General features: G+C 45.7%; 1 protein-coding gene across 1 annotated transcript in view; it reads right to left on the reverse strand.

Annotated features, from left to right (window-relative positions):
* Positions 1-1,711: 1,711 nt before the first annotated feature.
* Positions 1,712-21,314, reverse strand: part of kif6 (kinesin family member 6) — a 56,916-nt gene continuing 37,313 nt past the window's right edge. The window contains exons 14-23 of the mRNA XM_034525126.1: positions 18,080-18,182; positions 17,327-17,382; positions 9,384-9,434; positions 8,590-8,683; positions 8,304-8,439; positions 5,574-5,656; positions 4,614-4,679; positions 4,421-4,525; positions 3,170-3,285; positions 1,712-1,971 (exon numbers count right to left, since the gene is read on the reverse strand). Coding sequence (XP_034381017.1) covers positions 1,958-1,971; positions 3,170-3,285; positions 4,421-4,525; positions 4,614-4,679; positions 5,574-5,656; positions 8,304-8,439; positions 8,590-8,683; positions 9,384-9,434; positions 17,327-17,382; positions 18,080-18,182 — 824 coding nt within the window. The 3' untranslated portion in view covers positions 1,712-1,957. The remainder of the gene's footprint in view (positions 1,972-3,169; positions 3,286-4,420; positions 4,526-4,613; positions 4,680-5,573; positions 5,657-8,303; positions 8,440-8,589; positions 8,684-9,383; positions 9,435-17,326; positions 17,383-18,079; positions 18,183-21,314) is intronic.

The raw sequence follows: 21,314 nt of genomic DNA on the forward strand, positions 1-21,314 counted from the left end.
CCAGAGTAAATGCATTATGCTTCCGTAGGAACCCAGAGAAAGTTAGAAAGAGACTATATGTATGTCTATTATACTGTGTAATTATACTGTGTTATAGTTTTATTTCTTACATCTGTCTCTTGTATTTGTCTGTAAAAATAGTGAACTGTTATAATAATTATAATAATATTTAGAGTGAGAATGAATACATATATGTACATTTCTATAGGGACTCGTTTTTATTTTGGGTTCCTAGCACCTTAATACTTCAGGCGTATGGCTGCATGGTGATGCATAGAAAGCCTGGAAGAAATGAGCTAAAATCCTTCTGAAGTCAGTCCCTGGAGTCTGTGGCTCAGAGGGAGAGCGGGTGGGTCAATGATGTGTACGGCACTTTAAGTGGTCGGAAGACAATGGAGGCGTTGTCGAAGTTCAAGTCTATGACTGAGAGAAATAACAGATGATTTGATCAAAGAGGGCTTCTTCTCACAAGGCAACTGGATGCAAAGTGTGCAGCTGCTTGTCATCTGTCAAACAAATCAAGGCAAAGCCATGCAAACAAGTTGCCTCCAATTTTTATATCCTGTCTCGGCTAGGTGTGTCTGACGCCACGGGATGGGCCGACTTTGAGGGCGACTGTAGGTCAGTGGTGAGCAGGGTCCAATCAGAGGATCGGCGGTTTGATCCCCGGCTCCGCTAGCCCATGTCGATGTGTCCTTGGGCCAGACACTTAACCCCCAAATTGCTACTGTAGCTGTGTCTACAGTGTATGAATGTGCAGGTGGAACCTTAGCTCCTCCTATCAGTATGTAAATGAAGACGAGAAAAGCGCTTTACAAGTACAGGTCCATTTACCATTACTGTCGACGGGTGCAGTGAACGTCAGGAGCACCGGGGCGGGCGAAGCCCGTCTACTGTCTGATGGGACGGGATGTCAGGATGTGGACCAGCACATCTCATCTCTGTGCCATGCTTGTTTGAGGCCAGTAATTGGGAAGACCAAACGCTAATATTCAATTTTAATGTGACTTAGTTTGACTGCTATTTATCTGCACTGAACTAACGAACGACATGGTGCCATCATTGAGTATAAGCATCCATACAGAAGAAATACTCCATGCAAAGAAATGTTCTGAACCTTATTTGACTTTCAAATACTGCACCTTAAGGAAGCCCTGTATAGACGGTTCTCTTCCTTCTGCCCAGTGCATGCTGGGATAGGGGGGCGGGGGGGTATAATGTAGAATAAGTTTGAGTATTTTAACTGATGATTGAAACCCAACGTCTCAGTGGCGGAAGTTAGTGAAGGATGTGTTATTCTATTGAGAACGTTCACAAAACAGAACAGGCAGAAACATGGTGAATGATAGGAATCATAGGAACTGCAAAGTCCGATGCGTTGTAGCTTTATTTCTTCTATTTGACATGTTGTGAGTATCAGAAATAAATCAAGAAATCTACTGTACATATATTACATGCCTCCGTTTTCAACATTTTACACAAAATGTGTTGCACTTGGGATAAATGCAGCCAGACAGAAGTGAGAAATGCATTTGTCCTTCCTGTGACGATTCTCTTCTTCAAACACACACTGGAGCCGGCTGCTTTCCAGTCGCCCGCTCCTTCCTCTGATATCTTGAGACAACATTTGTTCAGATCAAATGACCGGCGCGGGCCGGGACTTATACTGCTGCCCATTATGCCAATGGCATCCTCTCCGGGAGGCCAACAAGTGTGTCTGTGTGTGTGTGTGTGTGTGTGTGTGTGTGTGTGTGTGTGTAAAAATAAAGTCAGACAGGATGTGAGCTTTGTGTTGTATGTTTTGGACCCCGATGAGAGCATTTCTTCACACATCTTGATTGACAGTCTCTCTTTTCTTAATAGTAGTGTCTTATACACGTTTTTAGGTCAGACTTGGTCAGGTGGCGCTCGCAGTCAGATGACGATAACTTCAGACCTTCATCAGAACTTCATGTTATCACTGAGGTTGGCCTGAAATACATAAATAGAAATAAAAAAAAGACAGATTAGACATCCAGTGGAAATCAGGCGGCCACCTTCTGGTCTGAAAAGTGAATCCAATGCGGAAGAACCTTGAACTGGCATTCTTGCTCATGTCCAGCAGGGGGCGACTACCTCTGGCTGCAAAAAGTCTGTGAGAAAATGGTTTCTCACAGACTTAAACATGAGACGTTTATGGCCTCAGTCGCTAGTTTCACGTCTTCTCCAACACGGGTTGCAACAAACAAAGATGGCGACGGGCAAAACCCCCCAACAAGATAGCGATCTTAATGCAGACCTAACACAGACCTAACACAACTCTCACCAGAGTTTTGCAACTTGTGGGTTTCCCTCTAGACAAAACCCTTCAAAAGCGCAGGAAGATGTCACGGCGACACTTCCTGCATACGGTGGATGGTTGAAAGACGGATTTGAGAAATAATCAAGAAAATGACCCAACGGTCTTTCCTTTAGCCGTCAAGGAATATGACAAGACCCTGTGCTTCGCTCGGTCTGACACATTATTATTTTCAGGGTAACAATCCCTGAATGAAACACCCTTAAACAGCCTCCACTCTGAACTCGCGCTGTCGGTTTCACTCACGCTAAGTTCCCTCCATATCCCAGCATGCTCTGGTGCCCTTTAAAGCTGCTTTGATAGGAGGGATAGCGCCACACAGGGGTTACCAAACAACCAAAGAGAGAGGCTTCGCTGTCAGAGCACAGTTGCTGGCCAGCTCGGTAGTGCCAGCTTAAAGAGGCGTGAAATGAGTCTTCCTTGCCTAACATGGGGAAAGAAAAGAAGAAAAGGAAGGAAGGAAGGAAGAAAAGAAAGATTCTATTTGTTCACATGACCTCAGCTGTTCTGGATATCTAGTGGCCCACCACTGGACTACCAAGTCCACTTTCCTGTGTGCCAAAGCAAGCAGCCCTACGAGGGTCAAAGGAGAGGAGCGGACGTCCCAGAGGCTGCTTCGGGGGTTTCGTCAGACCCGTTAGTGAAAAAATATGGGGTCTTCACCAAAAAAAGGAATCCCCTACAGTCGAGTGCAGGATGAGACATACAGAATGTGGTGTGCATTATTTAAAAAACAAGTATTGTGAGGCATCATACCTAATGCCTATTTTGTGTGAACGCTTAGTGAATCTATTATATATTGTTGTGTGTGTGTGTGTGTGTGTGTCTCACCTGTCCTGTTCAGGAGGTTTTGTCTGGCTCTGACAAAGGCCAGGATGTCAGCATCAGTCTGCTGGTCTCCAGTCAGGGGGATGGAGGCGGAGGAGAGCTTGGTGGTGGAGAGGGCCCTGAAAATGATGATAAATATCATGATGATAATATCAGCAGAAGTTCTTGAGTTTCATATCACAAATCAGGCGCTTAATATTCTTGTAGAGATCCCTAAAGTTTTGAAGGTGAACACCAATGCTGTAAAATGTTTGAAGTGTTCTGGTTCAAAGCGATTTTGTGTCTTTTTCATCTTGAATCTTTGGATCATTTCGGCAGGTGGAGCCATTTCCTCATGTTTGCCCTGTGCGGTTTGCACTGGGGCCATTGCTGCTGCATCATAGCATCAAAATCAATATTGTTGCAAAAAATGCACAAATCTCAGACAGTGAAAAAAAGTGTAGAAAAAATAATGACACTTTGGTGTGTCTCCCACCATGAAAAACAACAGTGGCATTATACAAACAAACTGGCATTTAAAAGGTTAAATTATGAATTTTATTTAATTTTTGGTCGTTGGTTGACGTTGGTTAAAAGATCGAGGTCAGTGAATGTGGAAACCAATAGGGATATACAATCCTCTGGCGGTTCTTTGACCTCTAAGGTCAAAGTGAGGCACAAGAAAGAGGGCCATAGCTGAACATCCTTAACAGGTAACAGCTCCTCACATCATGGAGCCGCTGTAAAAGAACAACAATAGTATCGCTGTGCTACGAGCGGTTGCCGGAGTGACGGACACAAGCGTGCATGTCATTCCCGAGTGTTTTACTGTGGTTGTAAAACGGTAGTTCCAGCAGCGGCGCTCAAGCGAGCCCCCTGGTCTTTGATTGGTTAGTGGAGTTTGGAGACATTACTTCACAGAGAAATAAAAAGGTTATGGCTGCGTTCGTAAGTGCAGAGAAAGCACACCGCGCGGCTATAAAACCTACAGGGCCAGGCTGTATGTATAGACTGAAGAGCTCCTGCAAACATGTGAGATATGCAATGTAAATACCGTGTAAACGTACACACAGTGGTGGACATGCACGGTTTACATTCCTACTGTGTCATGTTTTCAGATGCCTTATCTAATGATGAGAGACGGAAGTCATCAAACCTCAATCCCAAGGTTTTCCTTTGCCATGTCGAATGAGTTGGTGAGAAAAAAAAGGCCCAGAGAGCCACTACAGGTGCTATGATGTCATGAGAAACCAAATTTGCGGGCCCTCCGTGTACCTCCACTCAGAGGGAGGAGTGCAGTCAGTCGGCCTGCCGTCCGGGGGCTCGTCCTGTCCTGCTGGGACGGCCGCAGAGGGAGCTGCGCTTTTGGGGACGACCCTTCTGAAATGCACGGAAACGTAGCAGCTGTAATTATTCTACGATGACGAGGACAGAGTGTGACCTGCTGTATAAGTGAGGCTGGGCTGACCTGAGGGCTTGATCTGGTTCTGGCTCGGCCGGAGACTCCCACTCGGTGCTGCTCGGACCAGGTGCCCTGTGTCACAAGGGAGGAGAGCCACAGCACATGAAACTCCTCCAGTGGGTCCACAGGGGGAACTCGCTGCACCTCGCTGGTCTCTGTTCTCCCCTCAGTGTCATCACATGCGTACTGTGCTGGTCTTCACCACAAGAGGGAGCCACAGTGCAACGTAGCCGACACCGTTGTACGAACACGGGGTCAAGTTAAGACCTTTTCAACGGACAGAATGTGAGTTTATCACTCTCTCAGTATGAAAGTATGATGGAGACCAGTAGGAAAGATGTGGCCCTCGATGCTTTATCATTATTATATATCACATTTGCTTCCCAACAGTATATTCAAGATAATATAATTAATCAAGAAAATGGATCGATGAATTCATTAAAGTTCCGTTGATCAACAGCGAGCTTCCTTGCTACTGTAGTGACACCGTTACAGGTCTGATGGTTTGCAACGTCTCCTCATCCCACAATGCCAAATAGTGAGCCGATGGTCCCGTTCAGAAGGAGAACATATTAACGTATCCATTAATGACGGCTTGTGTGTCAAATGTGGGCTGCAGCAGACAATCTATACGGCTTGAGTTTAGCCTCGCTGATTGCTGTATTGCATTTTGCTACTGAAGCAATTCATTGGTCGCTTAGGGCCCCTGACTGGTAAGAGGAGCGAGGAGTCAATGTGGGTGTACAACTGTCAATAAAATATGATTTTCAAAAGTGTGAATCACGGCAACCACGAGAGGCCCTTGAGCATATGGTTATTTATGAGCACAGGAAGTATCTGATGGGTCCAGCAGTACACGAGGTGAGCTGTGGGTCGGTAGAGGCTCAAAATGAACGCTTAGTGACACGACCACGACATCGACATTTACATCGCAGAGGAACAAATAAACACCAAAATGTTTCTCACCGATATCCTGCCGTGCTCGGCGAAGGCGGCGGCGAGGCTCCACGTGGCGACCCTGCAGGACATCTGTCCGTGGCCCCTGAGTCCTAGTCACAACCATTGAGAAACCGTCAAACCCTTTCAGAAACATAACTGCGTGCTGGTGACAGTGAAACACAACGGGGCCTCATGGGACGAACAGCTGGGGGGGGGGAACAGAAGACCTGCAGGCATGTTGTGTTGTGTCTCGCTCCATCTCTTACTCAAAGTATGATCAATTGCATGTGTGCTGGTTTCCAAAAACAGAACAATAAATGAATGAAAACAGCTGTAAAAAAAAAGAAAAGATAAAAGAAAGATACAAGGCCTGCTTCCTGCCTGGAAGATCCAGAATTGCACATGTCAGCTCTCTCTGTCAGACTTCCTCTTCTTTCCAGGGAAAAATCCCCCAAACCATGCTCAGATGGGAGTGAGACATCGTGTACAGCGCCATCCGTGTCTGCAGGTCAGATGTTGCTGCTCAACATCTTCTTTGTGTTTGACTTTCTCGATCAATGCCAAGCAAAGTGTGTGTGAGAGACCGGAGACCCTGTTCTCTGTATGTGCTGTCCTGGGGTTTGTGAGAGGAACATCCATATTCAGTATAGCTACAGTAGACGCCCCCAGTTTGGAGAAACTGGCAGTACTGCTGTGGACGGGGTATTTTAGACGTCTAAAACAATCAACATCAGTTTGAGTGTAGGCTTTTCCAGATATCCCTTTCCTACGAGGACCTGAAGCCGGTACCTACGCTCTCTTCAAAGTCACAGGAACCCTCATTTTACCTCACAGAACACAGGAGGTTCTGGTCTCCCGCTGCCTCGACCAGTTAGGTTGGTTTGTGTTGTTAGTTTGGTTTGTGTTGTAGACCGTGTGTAATAAGGTGACGTAGTCATCGCGAACAAGCCTCCAGTTCGGCACTTTGGCCGTCGCCATTGTTGGGTTGTAGTGGATTTTATATGTATTTGCACATGTAGATAAGAGAAGTTTATGTTTTAAATTAATACATAAAGAAAGATATGATAATTAATTTGGAATATTCTGGAGGAATGTATTATGAAACATAAGAGAGGATCACTGTTCTATTGTGCCCTCGATGGACTGGCGGCCTGTCCAGGGTGTCCCCTGCCTTCGCCCTATGTCAGCTGGGATAGGCTCCAGCGCCCCCGCGACCCTAATGAGGATAAGCGGTATTGAAAATGGATGGATGGATGATAATTAATTTGGAATATTCTGGAGGAATGTATTATGAAACATAAGAGAGGATCACTGTTCTATTATTCTGTTTTAATGACAAATGTAATGATTAACTGTATGATGCATGAGAATGAATGAATGTTTTATTGTTTAGACAATAGTTCAAATGGATGCCGATTGAAACCTAATGTGTTGCTTTTATTCTGAAGGCAGGATAGTGGGTTTTATTCTGAAGGAGAACTTCCTGTCCTTGACCGGAAGTGTGAGCTTTGACCTCGCCAGCTTATCAATTGGCTTAGCGAACAGAACTGCGGCATCTTGGATTACAGGCCGTCGCCATCTTGGCTTTTTTTTGTAACCAGTGAACATAAGTGACCACATTCGGAATGACGTAGAGACGTCGTATACAGCTCTGGTAGGGTAGAGACCTGTCAATCACAGTAAGCCCGCCCTAAAGCATACTCTGCTTTATGGTCTATTTGACTCTAAATGGACCATAATTCACTAAATTAACATCATGCTGTATCGAAGAAGACTTAAAACTTTGAGAGCTTGAGACCATAAACTCATGTTCACAATGTTTACTGAGGGAATACATCATTTTCTCATAGACTTCTATACAATCAGATTTCTTTTTGCAACCAGAGAAGTCGCCCCCTGATGGTCAGTAGAGTGAATTCAAGTTTAAGACACTTCCTCATTGGCTTCACTCGGCACAAACGGAGGCAGAACTCACCAACGTCACACAATAACACTAACTGACCAGGAAAACAACTGTAGACCAGCAACTCCCGTGTTCTGTAAAATGACAGATAGCGGCTTCAGTTCCAAGGGCTGTCGGATGGCAAGGCCAAGTGGTTTAAATATTCCAAATATAGCGTACACTAACACAGATATTTAGTCTGAAATCTGTCCACAGCAGCACACACCTCTGCTCCCGTGCTGGTTCCTGTCTGATTCTCCCCCTTCAGTAGCTAATACACCGACGATGGAGAAGCACCTCAATCAACCCCACTTCAAAACATCGGGGACCATCCAAAGTGTTTAAGCACAAACACAAAATTGTTATTTCGGACTGAAATAAACGCTGACTCACTCCTTATCCCCCGCCGTGTGGCTGAGAAACCCCCTGAACATGTTGTCCTTGTTAGAACTCTGCTCAGACTGTATTGATGCTGTGTTGTGTTGCTTCACTGCTCTCCTGGTCCTCGTTCCCTCCTACACATCTTCCCACCAGGGCCCATTAAAGCATGATGCTGCACCGAGGCTGCAAGGGTCACGCTGGTGCCGTCCAAGCCTCCTGAGTCAGAGTCACATGCGGATCAGCTCACGCTAGCGTGTCCACGGAGGCCATGATTCAGACAACTGACTGCAAAAAAGCACCCATGAAGGGACGCCGCCTTCCCGGCTAATTTCAGAAAACATACCTTTGACACGCCGTCATGCTTACGGAAGCTTTATGTGCTGTTGTCACATATACGTATATGGGGCGGGGGGGGGGGAGGTAAGGTCACTCACCTGCACGCTGGAGGACTCCTGGCTCCACCACTTCTGGAAGTCTCTCTGGAGCTTGACCTTTGCCCTCTCCGACAACAGCTGCAGGTGCTCAATCTCTGTCCTCAGCTCTCTCAGCCGGCCAATGTTGCTCTTGTAGCTGACGGGGGATAAAAGCAGCAGCCACTCATCTCGTGTCCACGTGTCCACTTTTGCCTTGGCCGCGTCTAATCGATCTGAGCGGCGTCTCGGGAGAAACTATACGGCGTCTGGCATGTCATACATCGAGCTGCACTTTACCCACACTCACGCCTTTTTGTCTTGCTCGATGTCTCTGCACAGCTTTTCTTCCACCGGGTCGACCTCGACCTCGCCCTCGACCTTTGGCTGCTTCTCCGTTACACCTGTGGTGGAGTTGGACAGACACAAGGCACGGCGAGCGTTTTTAAAGGTAGGCAGAAATGTGGACACACTGTGGATGAAATCACAGACGCAGACGTAATGTTTCCTTCTGCCGTGGTCGTCCCGAAGTATGGCGTGACGCGCGAGTGCGTTTCCTCCTGAGATGATGCTTTCAGTCCACTTGGCCCCGGATAACGGAGGCCAAGTGGTCTGTGATGCGGGACTGGAAATAATAAGAAAAGCCTTTGGCGCCCGACCTGGAAGGGAGATGTTTGTGTGCTCCGCAACCAGACTTCCTCATCAAAGCGTTCACGGATCAAAATGGCGGCGTCTCGGAGCTGTGACGCCCAGTCTTTGGTCACTAAGCTCCCAGTCAGCGAAGGACTACTGCACGAGACTTTGAAGTGGGCGCCGCTGCACATACAGTGCACGAGCCTGGCCGTGTTTACAAGCCCCGCTCTGAAGGGAGCTCAATATCAAAAAGATGACAAACTGGTCTGAGTTAGAAGTCGAGAGTGTAAACCTGAACTCTCACGTTATTCCGAGATATGAAAGAGAGCAGATGTGTGGGGGATTTAGTTTGTGATGATGGGTTTAATTGCTTCAAGCATGCGCGCATTGTTTAGCTGTCGGTGTGGGTGGATGGAGTGGGATATTATGCCGCTGTGCTACAGGCATTCTGTGCTGTGGGTTTGATCTTACTAAGAGCTGCCCTCTGCCTCCTCTGCAACGCCAACTGCTTCTTCAGCTCATCTGGGAGAGAGAGAGAGAGAGAGAGAGAGAGAGAGAGAGAGAGAGAGAGAGAGAGAAACAACCTTGTTTACATTGGCACGTGTTCATCTTCTGTTTCAGTAGAACACTGGAAACTAACCAATCCAACTCCTCAACTTTGTTCTCCACATTATATTCCAACTATTTTTGCCTGCCTTAGGATGACATTTTCCAACACAATTTCCAACCACCAATAAGCACCTGTAAATTATAGTTGCGACTGAAGACTTGGTAAAGTGAGTTCCACCAAGGAACGACCATCCAGTTGGTTCCAGTTCATCAACATGTTCTATGTGACCGAAGATGTACACACAGAGTTATCATTACTGCAGGAAGTCCGTGAAAGTGTGTTCTGCCTACTGATATTTCTAATTGTTAAAGGTTGTCGTTAAACCATTTTTGTTTTGTTTTGTGTTGAACTTTTCATTACATCCCGAAAGCAAACCATAAATCAAAGAAACAGTATCTGTAGCTGTCGCAGGACTGCTCGTATCCTGCCTGTGCACTCGTTGCTCCTCATGCTTGACAGTGGTGAGTAGTAACAATCACGATGTTTGTTGTTTATGTTCATTATGATAATTTGGAGGGGGAGTGGCCTGAAGGGACGGACCCTGCCACAGAGTCACAGAGCCACAGAGTCAGATAGTCACAGAGTCACAGAGTCAGAAAGTCAGAGAGTCATATAGCCACAGAGTCACAGAGTGAGAGTCACAGAGTCAGAGAGTCAGGGAGTCACAGCGCCAGAGAGTCAGAAAGTCAGAGCCAGAGAGCCAGAGAGTCATAGAGCCACATAGTCACAGAGTCTCAGAGTCACAGAGTCAGATAGTCAGGGAGTCAGAGAGTCACAGGGTCAGAGAGTCAGAGAGTCAGAGAGTCACAGAGTCACAGAGTCACAGGGTCAGAGAGTCAGAGAGTCACAGAGTCAGAGAGTCAGAGAGTCAGGGAGTCACAGAGTCAGAGAGTCACAGGGTCAGAGAGTCAGAGAGTCACAGAGTCAGAGAGTCACAGAGTCAGGGAGTCACAGAGTCAGAGAGTCACAGAGTCAGGGAGTCACAGAGTCAGAGAGTCACAGGGTCAGAGAGTCAGAGAGTCACAGAGTCAGGGAGTCACAGAGTCAGAGAGTCACAGGGTCAGAGAGTCAGAGAGTCACAGAGCCACAGAGTCACAGAGTCAGAGAGTCACAGAGTCAGGGAGTCACAGAGTCAGAGAGTCACAGAGTCAGGGAGTCACAGAGTCAGAGAGTCACAGGGTCAGAGAGTCAGAGAGTCAGAGAGTCACAGAGTCAGGGAGTCACAGAGTCAGAGAGTCACAGGGTCAGAGAGTCAGAGAGTCACAGGGTCAGAGAGTCAGAGAGTCAGAGAGTCAGAGAGTCACAGAGTCAGGGAGTCACAGAGTCATAGAGTCACAGAGTCAGGGAGTCACAGAGTCACAGAGTCAGAGAGTCACAGGGTCAGAGAGTCAGCGAGTCAGAGAGTCACAGAGTCAGAGAGTCACAGAGTCACAAAACACACCCTACAACACCATCCAGTGAGGGAGCGGCTTGCGGTCCACAATGGTGACGTTACACGTCCACCGTCTCCAAGCCGCCTTTAAACCGACACGATATTAATTCCCCCTTCCGGCACCGGTGACCTCGTCATCGAGTGGTTTGCAGAAGAGGAACACACTTCCACAGTCGGAGTGAACTCTTGGGACTCCGGTGAGCCCAGAAGCCACGCGAGAGAGGCTTGTTGGGCAGCGACACCGGGTCAACACATGGGGAAGTCATCTGTGTCTGCTCTTCTGTTCTCGATGTCTCTCTTCCCCGTATTTGTTGCAGTTAGTTGCCCCATTCAAGATATTGAATGTGTGAGGCGACGCTTCAGTGGCAGGACACCCGTAAAGTAAATGGAGGGAAGAATATTGTATAGGTCATATTTGAGGCCATTTCCATCCACACTAAATCAGGGATACATTTACTACTCAGGCAAAAAAAATAATATCCTCATTGATAGTGTGTCGGATAGCGAGTTAAGTGAATGCCCAGGATAACTATATGAGGCAGACGAAAAGATAAAAGAGACGTTGAATGGCAGTTGGGTATGTGGTGAGTTTCCATTACAACCCCTCAGGTCCTATATGCACACGTAGACGGTGCGGTCTGTAACACGATGCTGTCGCCAATCTGAAAGCCCGAGGTCCAAGCTCCGAAAACGAGAAATCCAGATGAAGTATCGTTTGGCGGAGAAAGGAGGGGTGGGGTGCGTGTGGGAGCGGGGGGGGGGGGGGCTACCTTTTCATGCAACACCTCTCATGGGGCCATAAAACAAAGCTTTGACAAAGAGACGATGGAGACACAGAGCGTTTAAGACCAACATCTGTCCCACTGGAGTGACCTCCAGTAAAGCGCCGTCTCTCACAGAGGTCCTGAGGTCGGTCCAGCGACTTCAGCTTGAGTTTCACCCATTCATGTTTCTACAAACGGTTTGCAATCTGCCCAATGCGGCACACAGACCAGCTCATCTTTAAAAAACTCTTGACACGCTCCTCCTTTAAATGTAGACCGCACCACTGGGGGGGGGGGGGGGGGGGGGGGGAATGGATGATGTGAAACGTTACAAATGACGCGCAGGGACATGTTGTGCCCACGATGACGCTGTTATTCCTCCCTACGGTGGAGCATGAACCCGGGTTCGGGACCCCCCCCCCCCCGCCACACACACACAAAGCCATGTGCTTTCACGGAAAGTCTGCAGTGAAAGTAGCTGGGAATGTAAATGAGCGTGTTCAGGCGGGAAGAAATCGTAGGTCACCGTGTCTCCGGGTGTCGCAAATGTTAAATCTATCGGCAGCTTTTTGTTTGGCCACACTTCACGGCGCCGAGCTCGGAGTGGCAGCCGCAGGCCGCACTTCGCCGCTGTGTTTTTTTCGCCGTTATAGCGGCACAAGAAGGAATGCACCGTGAGTCGTATGTAACCCACATCATCGTGAGCCAGGACGTGCAGGGCGGCTGCTATGGAAGTCATGAAGCAAGTGAGGGAGGCCATTAAAAAGGCAGACAGGCTACCCAAACCGATCTGACAGATAGCAGAAACATTAGGATTGGCCAAATCAACAGTTTGCTGCATTCCTAAAAAGAAGGAATGTACTGGCAAGCTCACAAACACCAAAAGGTCTGGAAGACCACGGAAGACATGTAGAGTAGATGGAGCTGAATTCTTTCCTTAGTAAGGAAAAACCCTTCATAACATGAATACTGAGGTCAGGAACACTCTGGAGGAAGGAGGCGTGTTTTTGTCAAAGTCTTCAATCAAGAGATGTCTTCATGAACCTGAATACAGAAGGTTTACAACGAGGTGCAAACCACCGGGAACACTGAAGAACAGGAAGGACAGATTAGGCTTTGACAGAAAACATCTGAATGAGCCAGATGAGTTTTAGATGAAGGTTCTTTGGAAGATGAAACCAAGATTAACTTGTACCAGAATGATGGGAAGAGAAAAGAAGGAAAGGAACGGCTCCTGATCCGAAGCCAACCACATCATCTGGTTAACATGGTGGAGGCAGTGATATGGCACGGGCTGGTATGGCTGCCAATGGAACTGGTCTCTGGTGTTCATTGATGATGTCACAGCTCATAGAAGTAGCAGGATGAGTTTTGAGGTGTTTAGGGCTTTACTATCGGCTTGGATTCAGCCAAATGCTGAAAAAATAGTGCTTCTCAAGGCAAATAAATGGAATATTCTTCAATGGCCATGTCAGTCACCTGATCTCAACCCAAGTGAGCATACTTTTTATTTACTTCAGATAAAAGTGAAGGCAGAAAGACCCACAAATAAGCAGCAATGAAGGAGGCTGCAATCAATGCCTGCAAAGCATCTCAAGGGAGGAGACTCAGCGTTTGGTGATGTCTATGGGTGTAATATATATGTATATGATATTTAATGATTATATCACTTATTTGGTGATGACTATGGGTGTAAAACTTTAGGCAATCATTGACTGCAAAGGATTTTCTTCCAAGTATTAATAATGATTGTTATAGTCACTATTATGTTAGTTTGTCCAATTACTTCTGAACCTCTGAATATGTGGGGAACTTTTTAAAAATGGCTAAACTGTCAATGCCATATTGTTGTTATATCCATTGAAATAAAGCTGAAAGTCTACACTTCAACCACATATTGACTGATTTATTTCAAATCCATTGCAGTCGTGTAAATAGGAAAAATTAGAAAATAATGTGTCACAGTCACAAATACTTATGTCCCCGTCTGTATATTTGTCGGGGTCATGGTACACTTAGAGGTGATAACTTCCCAATGCAGGTATATAATATTCCATAACTACGGTGAGAGAATAAACTCCTGTTGGCCACACTGTATCAAAATATTGCAACTAAACATTACAGATTGTTGTCACAGAGCATCCTGTTGGAAGATTCCGACAGTATTTCTGACTTTCAATGACAAGAAAGATTCCATCAAAGACACATTTCACAAGACTGGCTCGAAACCACAACGTCCTCCAAAGCGTGCAGGCTTTCCTCCCACATCGTCAGGGGGCCTTTAAGGACCGGTGTCGAGCTACAAGCCTCAATAAATATCCGGTGGTTTTTCGTGCCCTGGAGGTTGAATGTGATACGCCGCACACTACCGATGGAGAGCTCAAGATCCAAAGCTCATACAATCAAGCTTCTCAATATCTGGGTGGGCGTCGACTCAAGTCCATACGAAGCATCGACGCACTGAAGTAATGTCAGGGCAGTTAGCGACCAGCCGGCGCCATGTTGAGAGCCACGTGGAGGCAAGTCCTCAGTCATCGGATTCCCTACGAGTTTAAAAGTAGCATTATTTAAGTGCACCAATATAATTGGACTAATAAACTACCTCTGATGCCAATCTCCTGTCATAGGACCAAGCACCGGACGTGGGGGGACAGAGCCTTCTCCATATCTGCACTGATCTTTCCTTATTCAAATCGCAAATCAAAACCCACCTGTTCAGAACTGCTTTTAATGTGTGACTGTTTGTTTGTTTTTTATTAGGGTCCAAGCGACTCAGAAAGTCCCTATTTGTTTTATTTGTTTTTTACCTGTATTTTAGTTATTCTTATATATTTCTTTTTAGCTTTTAGGATGTTATCATTATGTGAAGTGTCTTTGAGTATCATGAAAAGCGCTATATAAATTCAATGCATTATTATTATTACCGCCACGAGACTTACATAGACAAAAGGAAACATACAAAAACGATAACATACAATCACTTTGATGAGCAGCTGATCATCAGCAGGTAAAACCTGGTTGCCGCTGGTTACCAAGACCACATGCGATGCAGAAGTCAAGTCACATTCGTCCTGCTTTATTCCTTCTCAAGTGCTTCGGTAGAACAACCTGATTGGCAATGGGACACGCTTTAGGCTCCAAATAGACCTTCCTTCAAAATCTAGCGGAAAGTCTTTGTGTCACTTCAGCAAAGGTGAGCGGAGCATGAAGGTGGGATACCCAAAGCAGTTAGCAGATGTTTCATCTTGCAGTGTACTGCATTAATCGCCCCCCCCCCCTCCCCCACCCCTCCCCCCAAACACATCTGGCAGAGAAATCCAAAGCCGCTGGCTCATTTCCAGCTGCCGTACACCTTTCATGAGGTAGAAGATGTGCATCGCTGATCCCTCTGAATAAATATAGATCCTTGCACTTTTGGGACCTAAGGGCTTGGAACGTATATATATGCTCCTCCAGTGTGATTGGATTCCAGACTCATTGGCAGTGGCCAAGAACAATACTGTTTAAACCAGGGTAATGTTTAGACACTGACGTCTCCATGGACTACTGCCTCTCTCCTCCTCCCCTGCTACTGACCCTCATGCTGGGTACATCCATCAGGAAAAACGCGGCGCAAAGCTTTTGTCTGTATTATGCGGAATGTTTTCGTGTTCTCCATTAACCATGAGACGCAGGTAGAGTAAAATTTCCGAGAAGGGCTTCCAAGATGGCAAGGAAGCCCGCTGAGCGAAACATTATGGTACTATTTTCCATCCAGAAGAGGCAAACACCTTCCACTATAAACACCGTCTCTCATCTCGGAAGAATGCAGCCCCGTGCGCCGTACGATGTAATAATATCTGACAGCCTCAAGATGTTCTTTGGGTATCTTTCCAAATTTGAATGAGTTGAAGGATTCAAATGTTAAATCCTATCCTAAAAACACACATTCATTCAGTAAATCCAATTTCTAAATACTACACCCACCCAGCGACGATGTCTGCGGAACACATTTGAAGAGTTGATACGCAACATGACGTCTTCGCGTGATGTTTGACACGTCTGATAAACGGCTTTGTCAGCACCTCACACGCCGAATGCTGAATTATTATTATCTGTTCAATTCCGAGGATGATAAGTGTACGCTGGCATGAATGGCTGTAATGGCCGAATGCGGCAGCAAACCTATCCATTTCAAATGGCATGTGAAATGAGCCACAAACACACACACAGTCCAGGGACATTTATAAATGTAGCTTGCGATAGTAAATGCAAACCAGATTGAACACTGAAAGCACATTTTTATCTGCCGTGACTTGACTGGAAAAGTGCAAAAGAGCGAAAATCATTGAAACGCATTGAAAGCAGTGGCGACAGGACGTGAAACTCATTATGACGCAATATGAAACAAAAGGGATCTGTACCGCGACTTCATGTCCAACTGTGATGAGGTCTTTTTTATTTTATCTTTTAAAACCTATTAAAGAATCCACGAAGCAATAAAAAGGCACATTCATGAGGGGTTGAAGGAACGCACTCTAACATAGTTTTTTTGTCTACATATATTTAGTAATTGTACTTTTTAATTGTACATTTTTTTCCTTTTTACAATATATTTATTCATGTCGCCTAATATCTTGCAGTGCAGAACTTTTGTGTGAGTAATTAAAAAAACTGTTAAAAAAAAAAAATTTAAAATGTGAGTAGAAATCGTCCCGTTCCGAACAAGGACGTACTGAGCGGGACAAATAGCATCCTGTCCAAGAGCGTTGCTGCCCCGGACCGCCTCTCTTCTTTCAGCACCGTCCAACGAGGAACAGCTACACCGATGGTTGATCTGTTTTTGTCCTCGCCGTCTATCGCTTTTGGAACCATCCGCTCCAGGACGTCTAGAAACGACTGTGCAGCCAGCCGAGACAAAATATACACGCTTTTATTATGTTATCGTTATCGTGGGGGGGGGGTGGGAGGAGTTGCGAGGGGGTGCCGTTGGTGCTGGGCCAGGCCTCGCAGTTTGTGAACAGTACACGCAGAATATGCACATCAATGCAATACACTTAAGGAAGTCGTCAGCATGGGTTATGGTTAAGGTGGCCGTTACCGTGCCTCGGGATAGGCAAACAAAAGTCACATGTAATGCATCACAACTTGAATGCACCGCCCGGCCAAATAAAAACACCACAATGCTATTTGACCAAGAGACTAAGACAGGTGTGTGTTTTTTACTTGAATAAAAGATTCTATTACTCGACACAGCCTTAACTGAAGCTGGGGTTTAAGCCAGGCCTCACTGTGCCTGTTAAAGACGTTGCCGAGAAGAACACGGGGGGTCGCTACCAGAGTCGTCATGAAACAGCCGGAGCCCGGCTAGTAAAAGGCACAGGTTGGGAGACCACAGTGTGGGGGGGGGGGGGGGTTCTGGAAAAGTTCAGGAATGTGCCGAGCGACATTTCTCCGCTCCGGGGGAACAGAGATCTGTTCATTACCGTTTGCCAGAAATGACTGGCGCTCTTTAGGGCGCGCACCATAGCCTCGTAGTTTGCCACTTGGACGAAGCTAATGAGGAAATGTTTGAGTTCAATGTTTTCACAAGTCGTAAATGTAATGTGATTTCTGGAGGGCGACTTACTCATTCGGCTTCTGGCCTCGTTCAGTTTCTCCCAAGTTCTTCTGGCCTCAGCTGACCTGGTCAAAAGAACGCAGGTGTGAATGGCCAATGGCAGCAAAACTAAAGTGATTATAAGAATTGAATGTGGTAAAGTAACTATAAGCGTATTAGTCGTAAAGTTGTTCATTATTATTATTATTATTGCTATTACAAGTTATTCTCAATTGCCAAAGTACAGCACTCTAATGTTTCATAGACAGCTCTCACTGTTATGCTTTCATTTTCATTGTGGTTTCACTTCTACATGACATCTGTTGCATCTGTCCATCTGGGGAGAGGGATCCTCCTCTGTTGCTCTCCTGAAGGTTTCTTCCCTTTTTTCCCTGTGAAAGGTTATTTTTGGGGAGTTTTTCCTGATTTGATGTGAGGTCCTGGGACAGGGATGTCGTATGTGTACAGATTGTAAAGCCCTCTGAGGCAAATTTGTAATTTGTGATATTGGGCTATACAAAATAAACTGAATTGAATTGAATTGAATTGAAGTGAATTGAATTGAATTGAACTTCTAATGACCCCAATGTCTGAAATGCATTACATGCATCAACACAACACTGTGTACTGTTCAACACCTATACATGTACAGTATGCATATGCAAATAACATTGATTGAGCTCAAAATAAAATACCACTGCACATTAATAATAATAATGTTAGGCAACATAAGGAAGAGAATGTATTAGAACTGCCTCACAACTTGTGCTATTGGTCACTGACCTCTGTTTGCGAAGCTCCTTGTTGTCCTTAATGGTCAGATGGTCCTCATGGTCCCTTATGAAGGTCTCAAAGGCTTCTTGCTTCCCCATAGACAGCTGTGGACCTGAGAGAAAAAGATCCAGCACAAAGACATCAGATATCCTGACAATCAGCAGCTACTGTTCATATCAACAGGTCCAACCTGAACCTACCGTACATCGCACCCTCCTAACAAGACTGCATGCTCTTCATGTAACTAGGGGAAGTTAGGTGTGGATGTGAACATCAGACCTGAGCTGTGTGCGTTCCCACATACACAGGTACCCCACTCCAGCCTGGCAGCCAGATGCGAGCCAGAGCGCCACTGATACGGTTGACCTCCCAACTATAACCACACAACTGAAGGCCTATTAGCCAGTCATTCACCGTTTGAAGAGAACATAAACACAAATATAAACGGCATATTCTGAGCATGTCAGCATTACACGGCAGATTGGCCCCCCATCCTGCTGATTGTTTATTATTTGTTTATAGGCTTGTAATATTAAGTAATGAGCAATGTTCTTAAAGTGCTGTACATCTGCTTCAAATACTTTTACTAAAGGAATAAACCGAAAGACAATGGGTCACACTGAGTGTGCACCTGGGAGCATCCGACTAGATTCTCAGATCTAAAGTCTGGCAACATTTAAAACTAAAACACTTATTAGCAAAGGTCTTTGGCTCACCAAGAAATATCCTTTATATTTCTGATATCGTTGCTGGCAGTGAACTATTTCAAGATCTTTGATGAGGCCGATACAGTACGCTCTAAAGAGGCCTGGGAGACGGACACGGGCCTCTCACTGAGTACACAGGACTGGGAGGGGATCTATGGAAACTCAAAGAAAATGTCCAGGACAATTTTATTGGATCCCTTCTCGACTTCACAGTCTGGGTCTTGAGTGGAGTGGAGTGCTGGAGGGGTCAGACCCCAGACTCAGAGGGCACTATATTTCCTGCCCTTCGAGAGTGATTGGTGATACAAGACTTTTGGTTTTTAGGTTTTAAAGAAGGCGTGGAAGACACCAGGAAGTCTATCTTTACAGCACTGGTTTACTGAAATTGGTAAAATAGAGTGTCATGAGCAGATGTCTTATAAAAGTACTGATACTGTAAGTGTGACTAATGTATTAACAAATGGGGAAAATGTATACATCTAGAGTACGTTTGGGTGACAGTGGTGATTTCTTTAAATGTATATTTTTCATTCTTTGTCTTTTGAAAAGAGTTAAGTGAGATTTGTTTTTCATCTTGTACTATATTAAAGTAAAAAAGTGTAAAAACGTGAAGAAAAATCGTAAAAAAGGGGAAAATTAATATATTTGCCAATGAACGTTCTCATTGTGTGAAAATGGGAAAAAGAGGACAAAGGCAAATGTGTAAGGCAACACCAACAACATCATTTCATACTGCTGAATACATTTTAAAATGTCATATATGTCAGAGCAGAAAAGCACATGTTTAACTAATAGCATAAATAACTAAAAAGGGCACAAATGCAATGGGTTCCTCTTTGGCCTCTCCGTAACCCTGCTGACAAACAGACGGATGAAAGAAAAGTAAACGAAAACACGACATCTTTGGCGGAGGTAACGACGGCCTATTTCCATGAAGTGTCAGCCAAGCACGCACCATCCCAAAGTCAACCGCCTGCTGTGAATACGACACGTTTGCTCCCAAAGGAGGCCAAACTGATACGTGGACACTGAATCATGTCGGCAGGTGATTATTAAGACCTGCTACATGTAGCGTGGCGTATTCGTACTGTGCTGTCGTTTGTCGCGTTCTCCAAAACCCAAAGTTGCTTTTGTGGTGACACAAAGTGAACGACTCCGAGACGTTTGGTCGTGCATCCTAGATCCCTCTACCAGGGCTCTCTGTCTCACCCCAAAAAATCAAATTCACAGTAAAGAGGTCTGCGTTTCCAACAAACCAACATTGTTCCCTGAGCGTAAGACTGCACCGGATTGTGTATGGCCTAAAATTATAATAAAAAACATACAAACCGGCGTCATTTAGCGAGATTACAGTGGAAAACCCAAAGCTTCACAATGATTTACAAATTCAGCTCTGTTGTTAAATTGTGTGGATCTTTGTGACGAAGCTGTTCTAACCAAAGAACGTACACAGGACAGTAACTCATGCGAGATTAATTGCAGGACAGTCAGGAATTTTTGTTTCTTTATTTTTGGAAGGTCCTGATTGAAACCAGCAGGCATCTCACGGTCGTACAGTGTGCTCCAAGAGCCAAGCTCAACAAACCGGTTTAAGGGGTTTCTTGAGGGTAAACGCACTCCATTCGACTCTTGTTTAAAAAAAAGAAAAAAAGAAGCAACATTCCAGGGATATCTAAGGGTGACATCATATTATGTTGGACTAACATCATTTGTGGGGTAATGAGATCGCACCGACCGAGGGCCAACTTTCCCGATTCTCCGTGCTTTGAGTGCTGACAAACCGCAGAGCTTTCACAGGGGAGAAATGTGTTGTTGTGACTATTGTTGCCGTTTCAACACGTTTTTTGAAAGGAAATACCAGATGAACGACTGCGCCATCAGTTCATAAGGAAAGCCGCCTGACACCGGCTGTTATAAGTCCGTAGACAGTAGTACACTGGACAGTAAAATAACAATGGATCTGGTACGCTGTGTGTTCCTCCTGCGCGGGGACAGAGGTGTTCCACTTGTCGAGGTGCGCTACTGTCTCGAGCTCCTTCTCGGATCACAGCAACGTGTGCCAGGCCTGGTAGAACCATCAGCGTCTCATTACATGCTCGCAGGATTTACAGTAAGATCAAAATCTTCCTACAAGTCTCGGGTCTCCTCCGACTCTCCGTGAGCTTAAATACAGGCCCACACCAGCCTGAGTTACAGCAGGAACACCTTGTCCATCCATTAGAGAACTTTTGACACTAAGAAAACAATCTGAAGAGTACACGGAGAAGACACTGTGTATCTGTGCCTGTGGAAGAAGTCAGTAGGAAAAAAGGCATCTCGGAGTCGTCCACTTTTCAATCCGGGGGGCAGAAAGTAGAAATCGTGTTCCGTGAGCAACTCACAAGACGGTGGAAACAGTCGTAGAATTGCCGACCCTCCGCCAACCAGGAAAGTTGCAGTTTACATCCACGTCTGCCCAAATGATCACCCCCTCATCATGTTATCCTCTTAGACATTAGTGTGAAGTTGTCATAATTAGCATGTGAGGTCACAGTGAC

Source organism: Cyclopterus lumpus, chromosome 22 (genome assembly GCF_009769545.1).
Source record: "Cyclopterus lumpus isolate fCycLum1 chromosome 22, fCycLum1.pri, whole genome shotgun sequence".
In the NCBI taxonomy this organism is placed as follows: domain Eukaryota; kingdom Metazoa; phylum Chordata; class Actinopteri; order Perciformes; family Cyclopteridae; genus Cyclopterus; species Cyclopterus lumpus.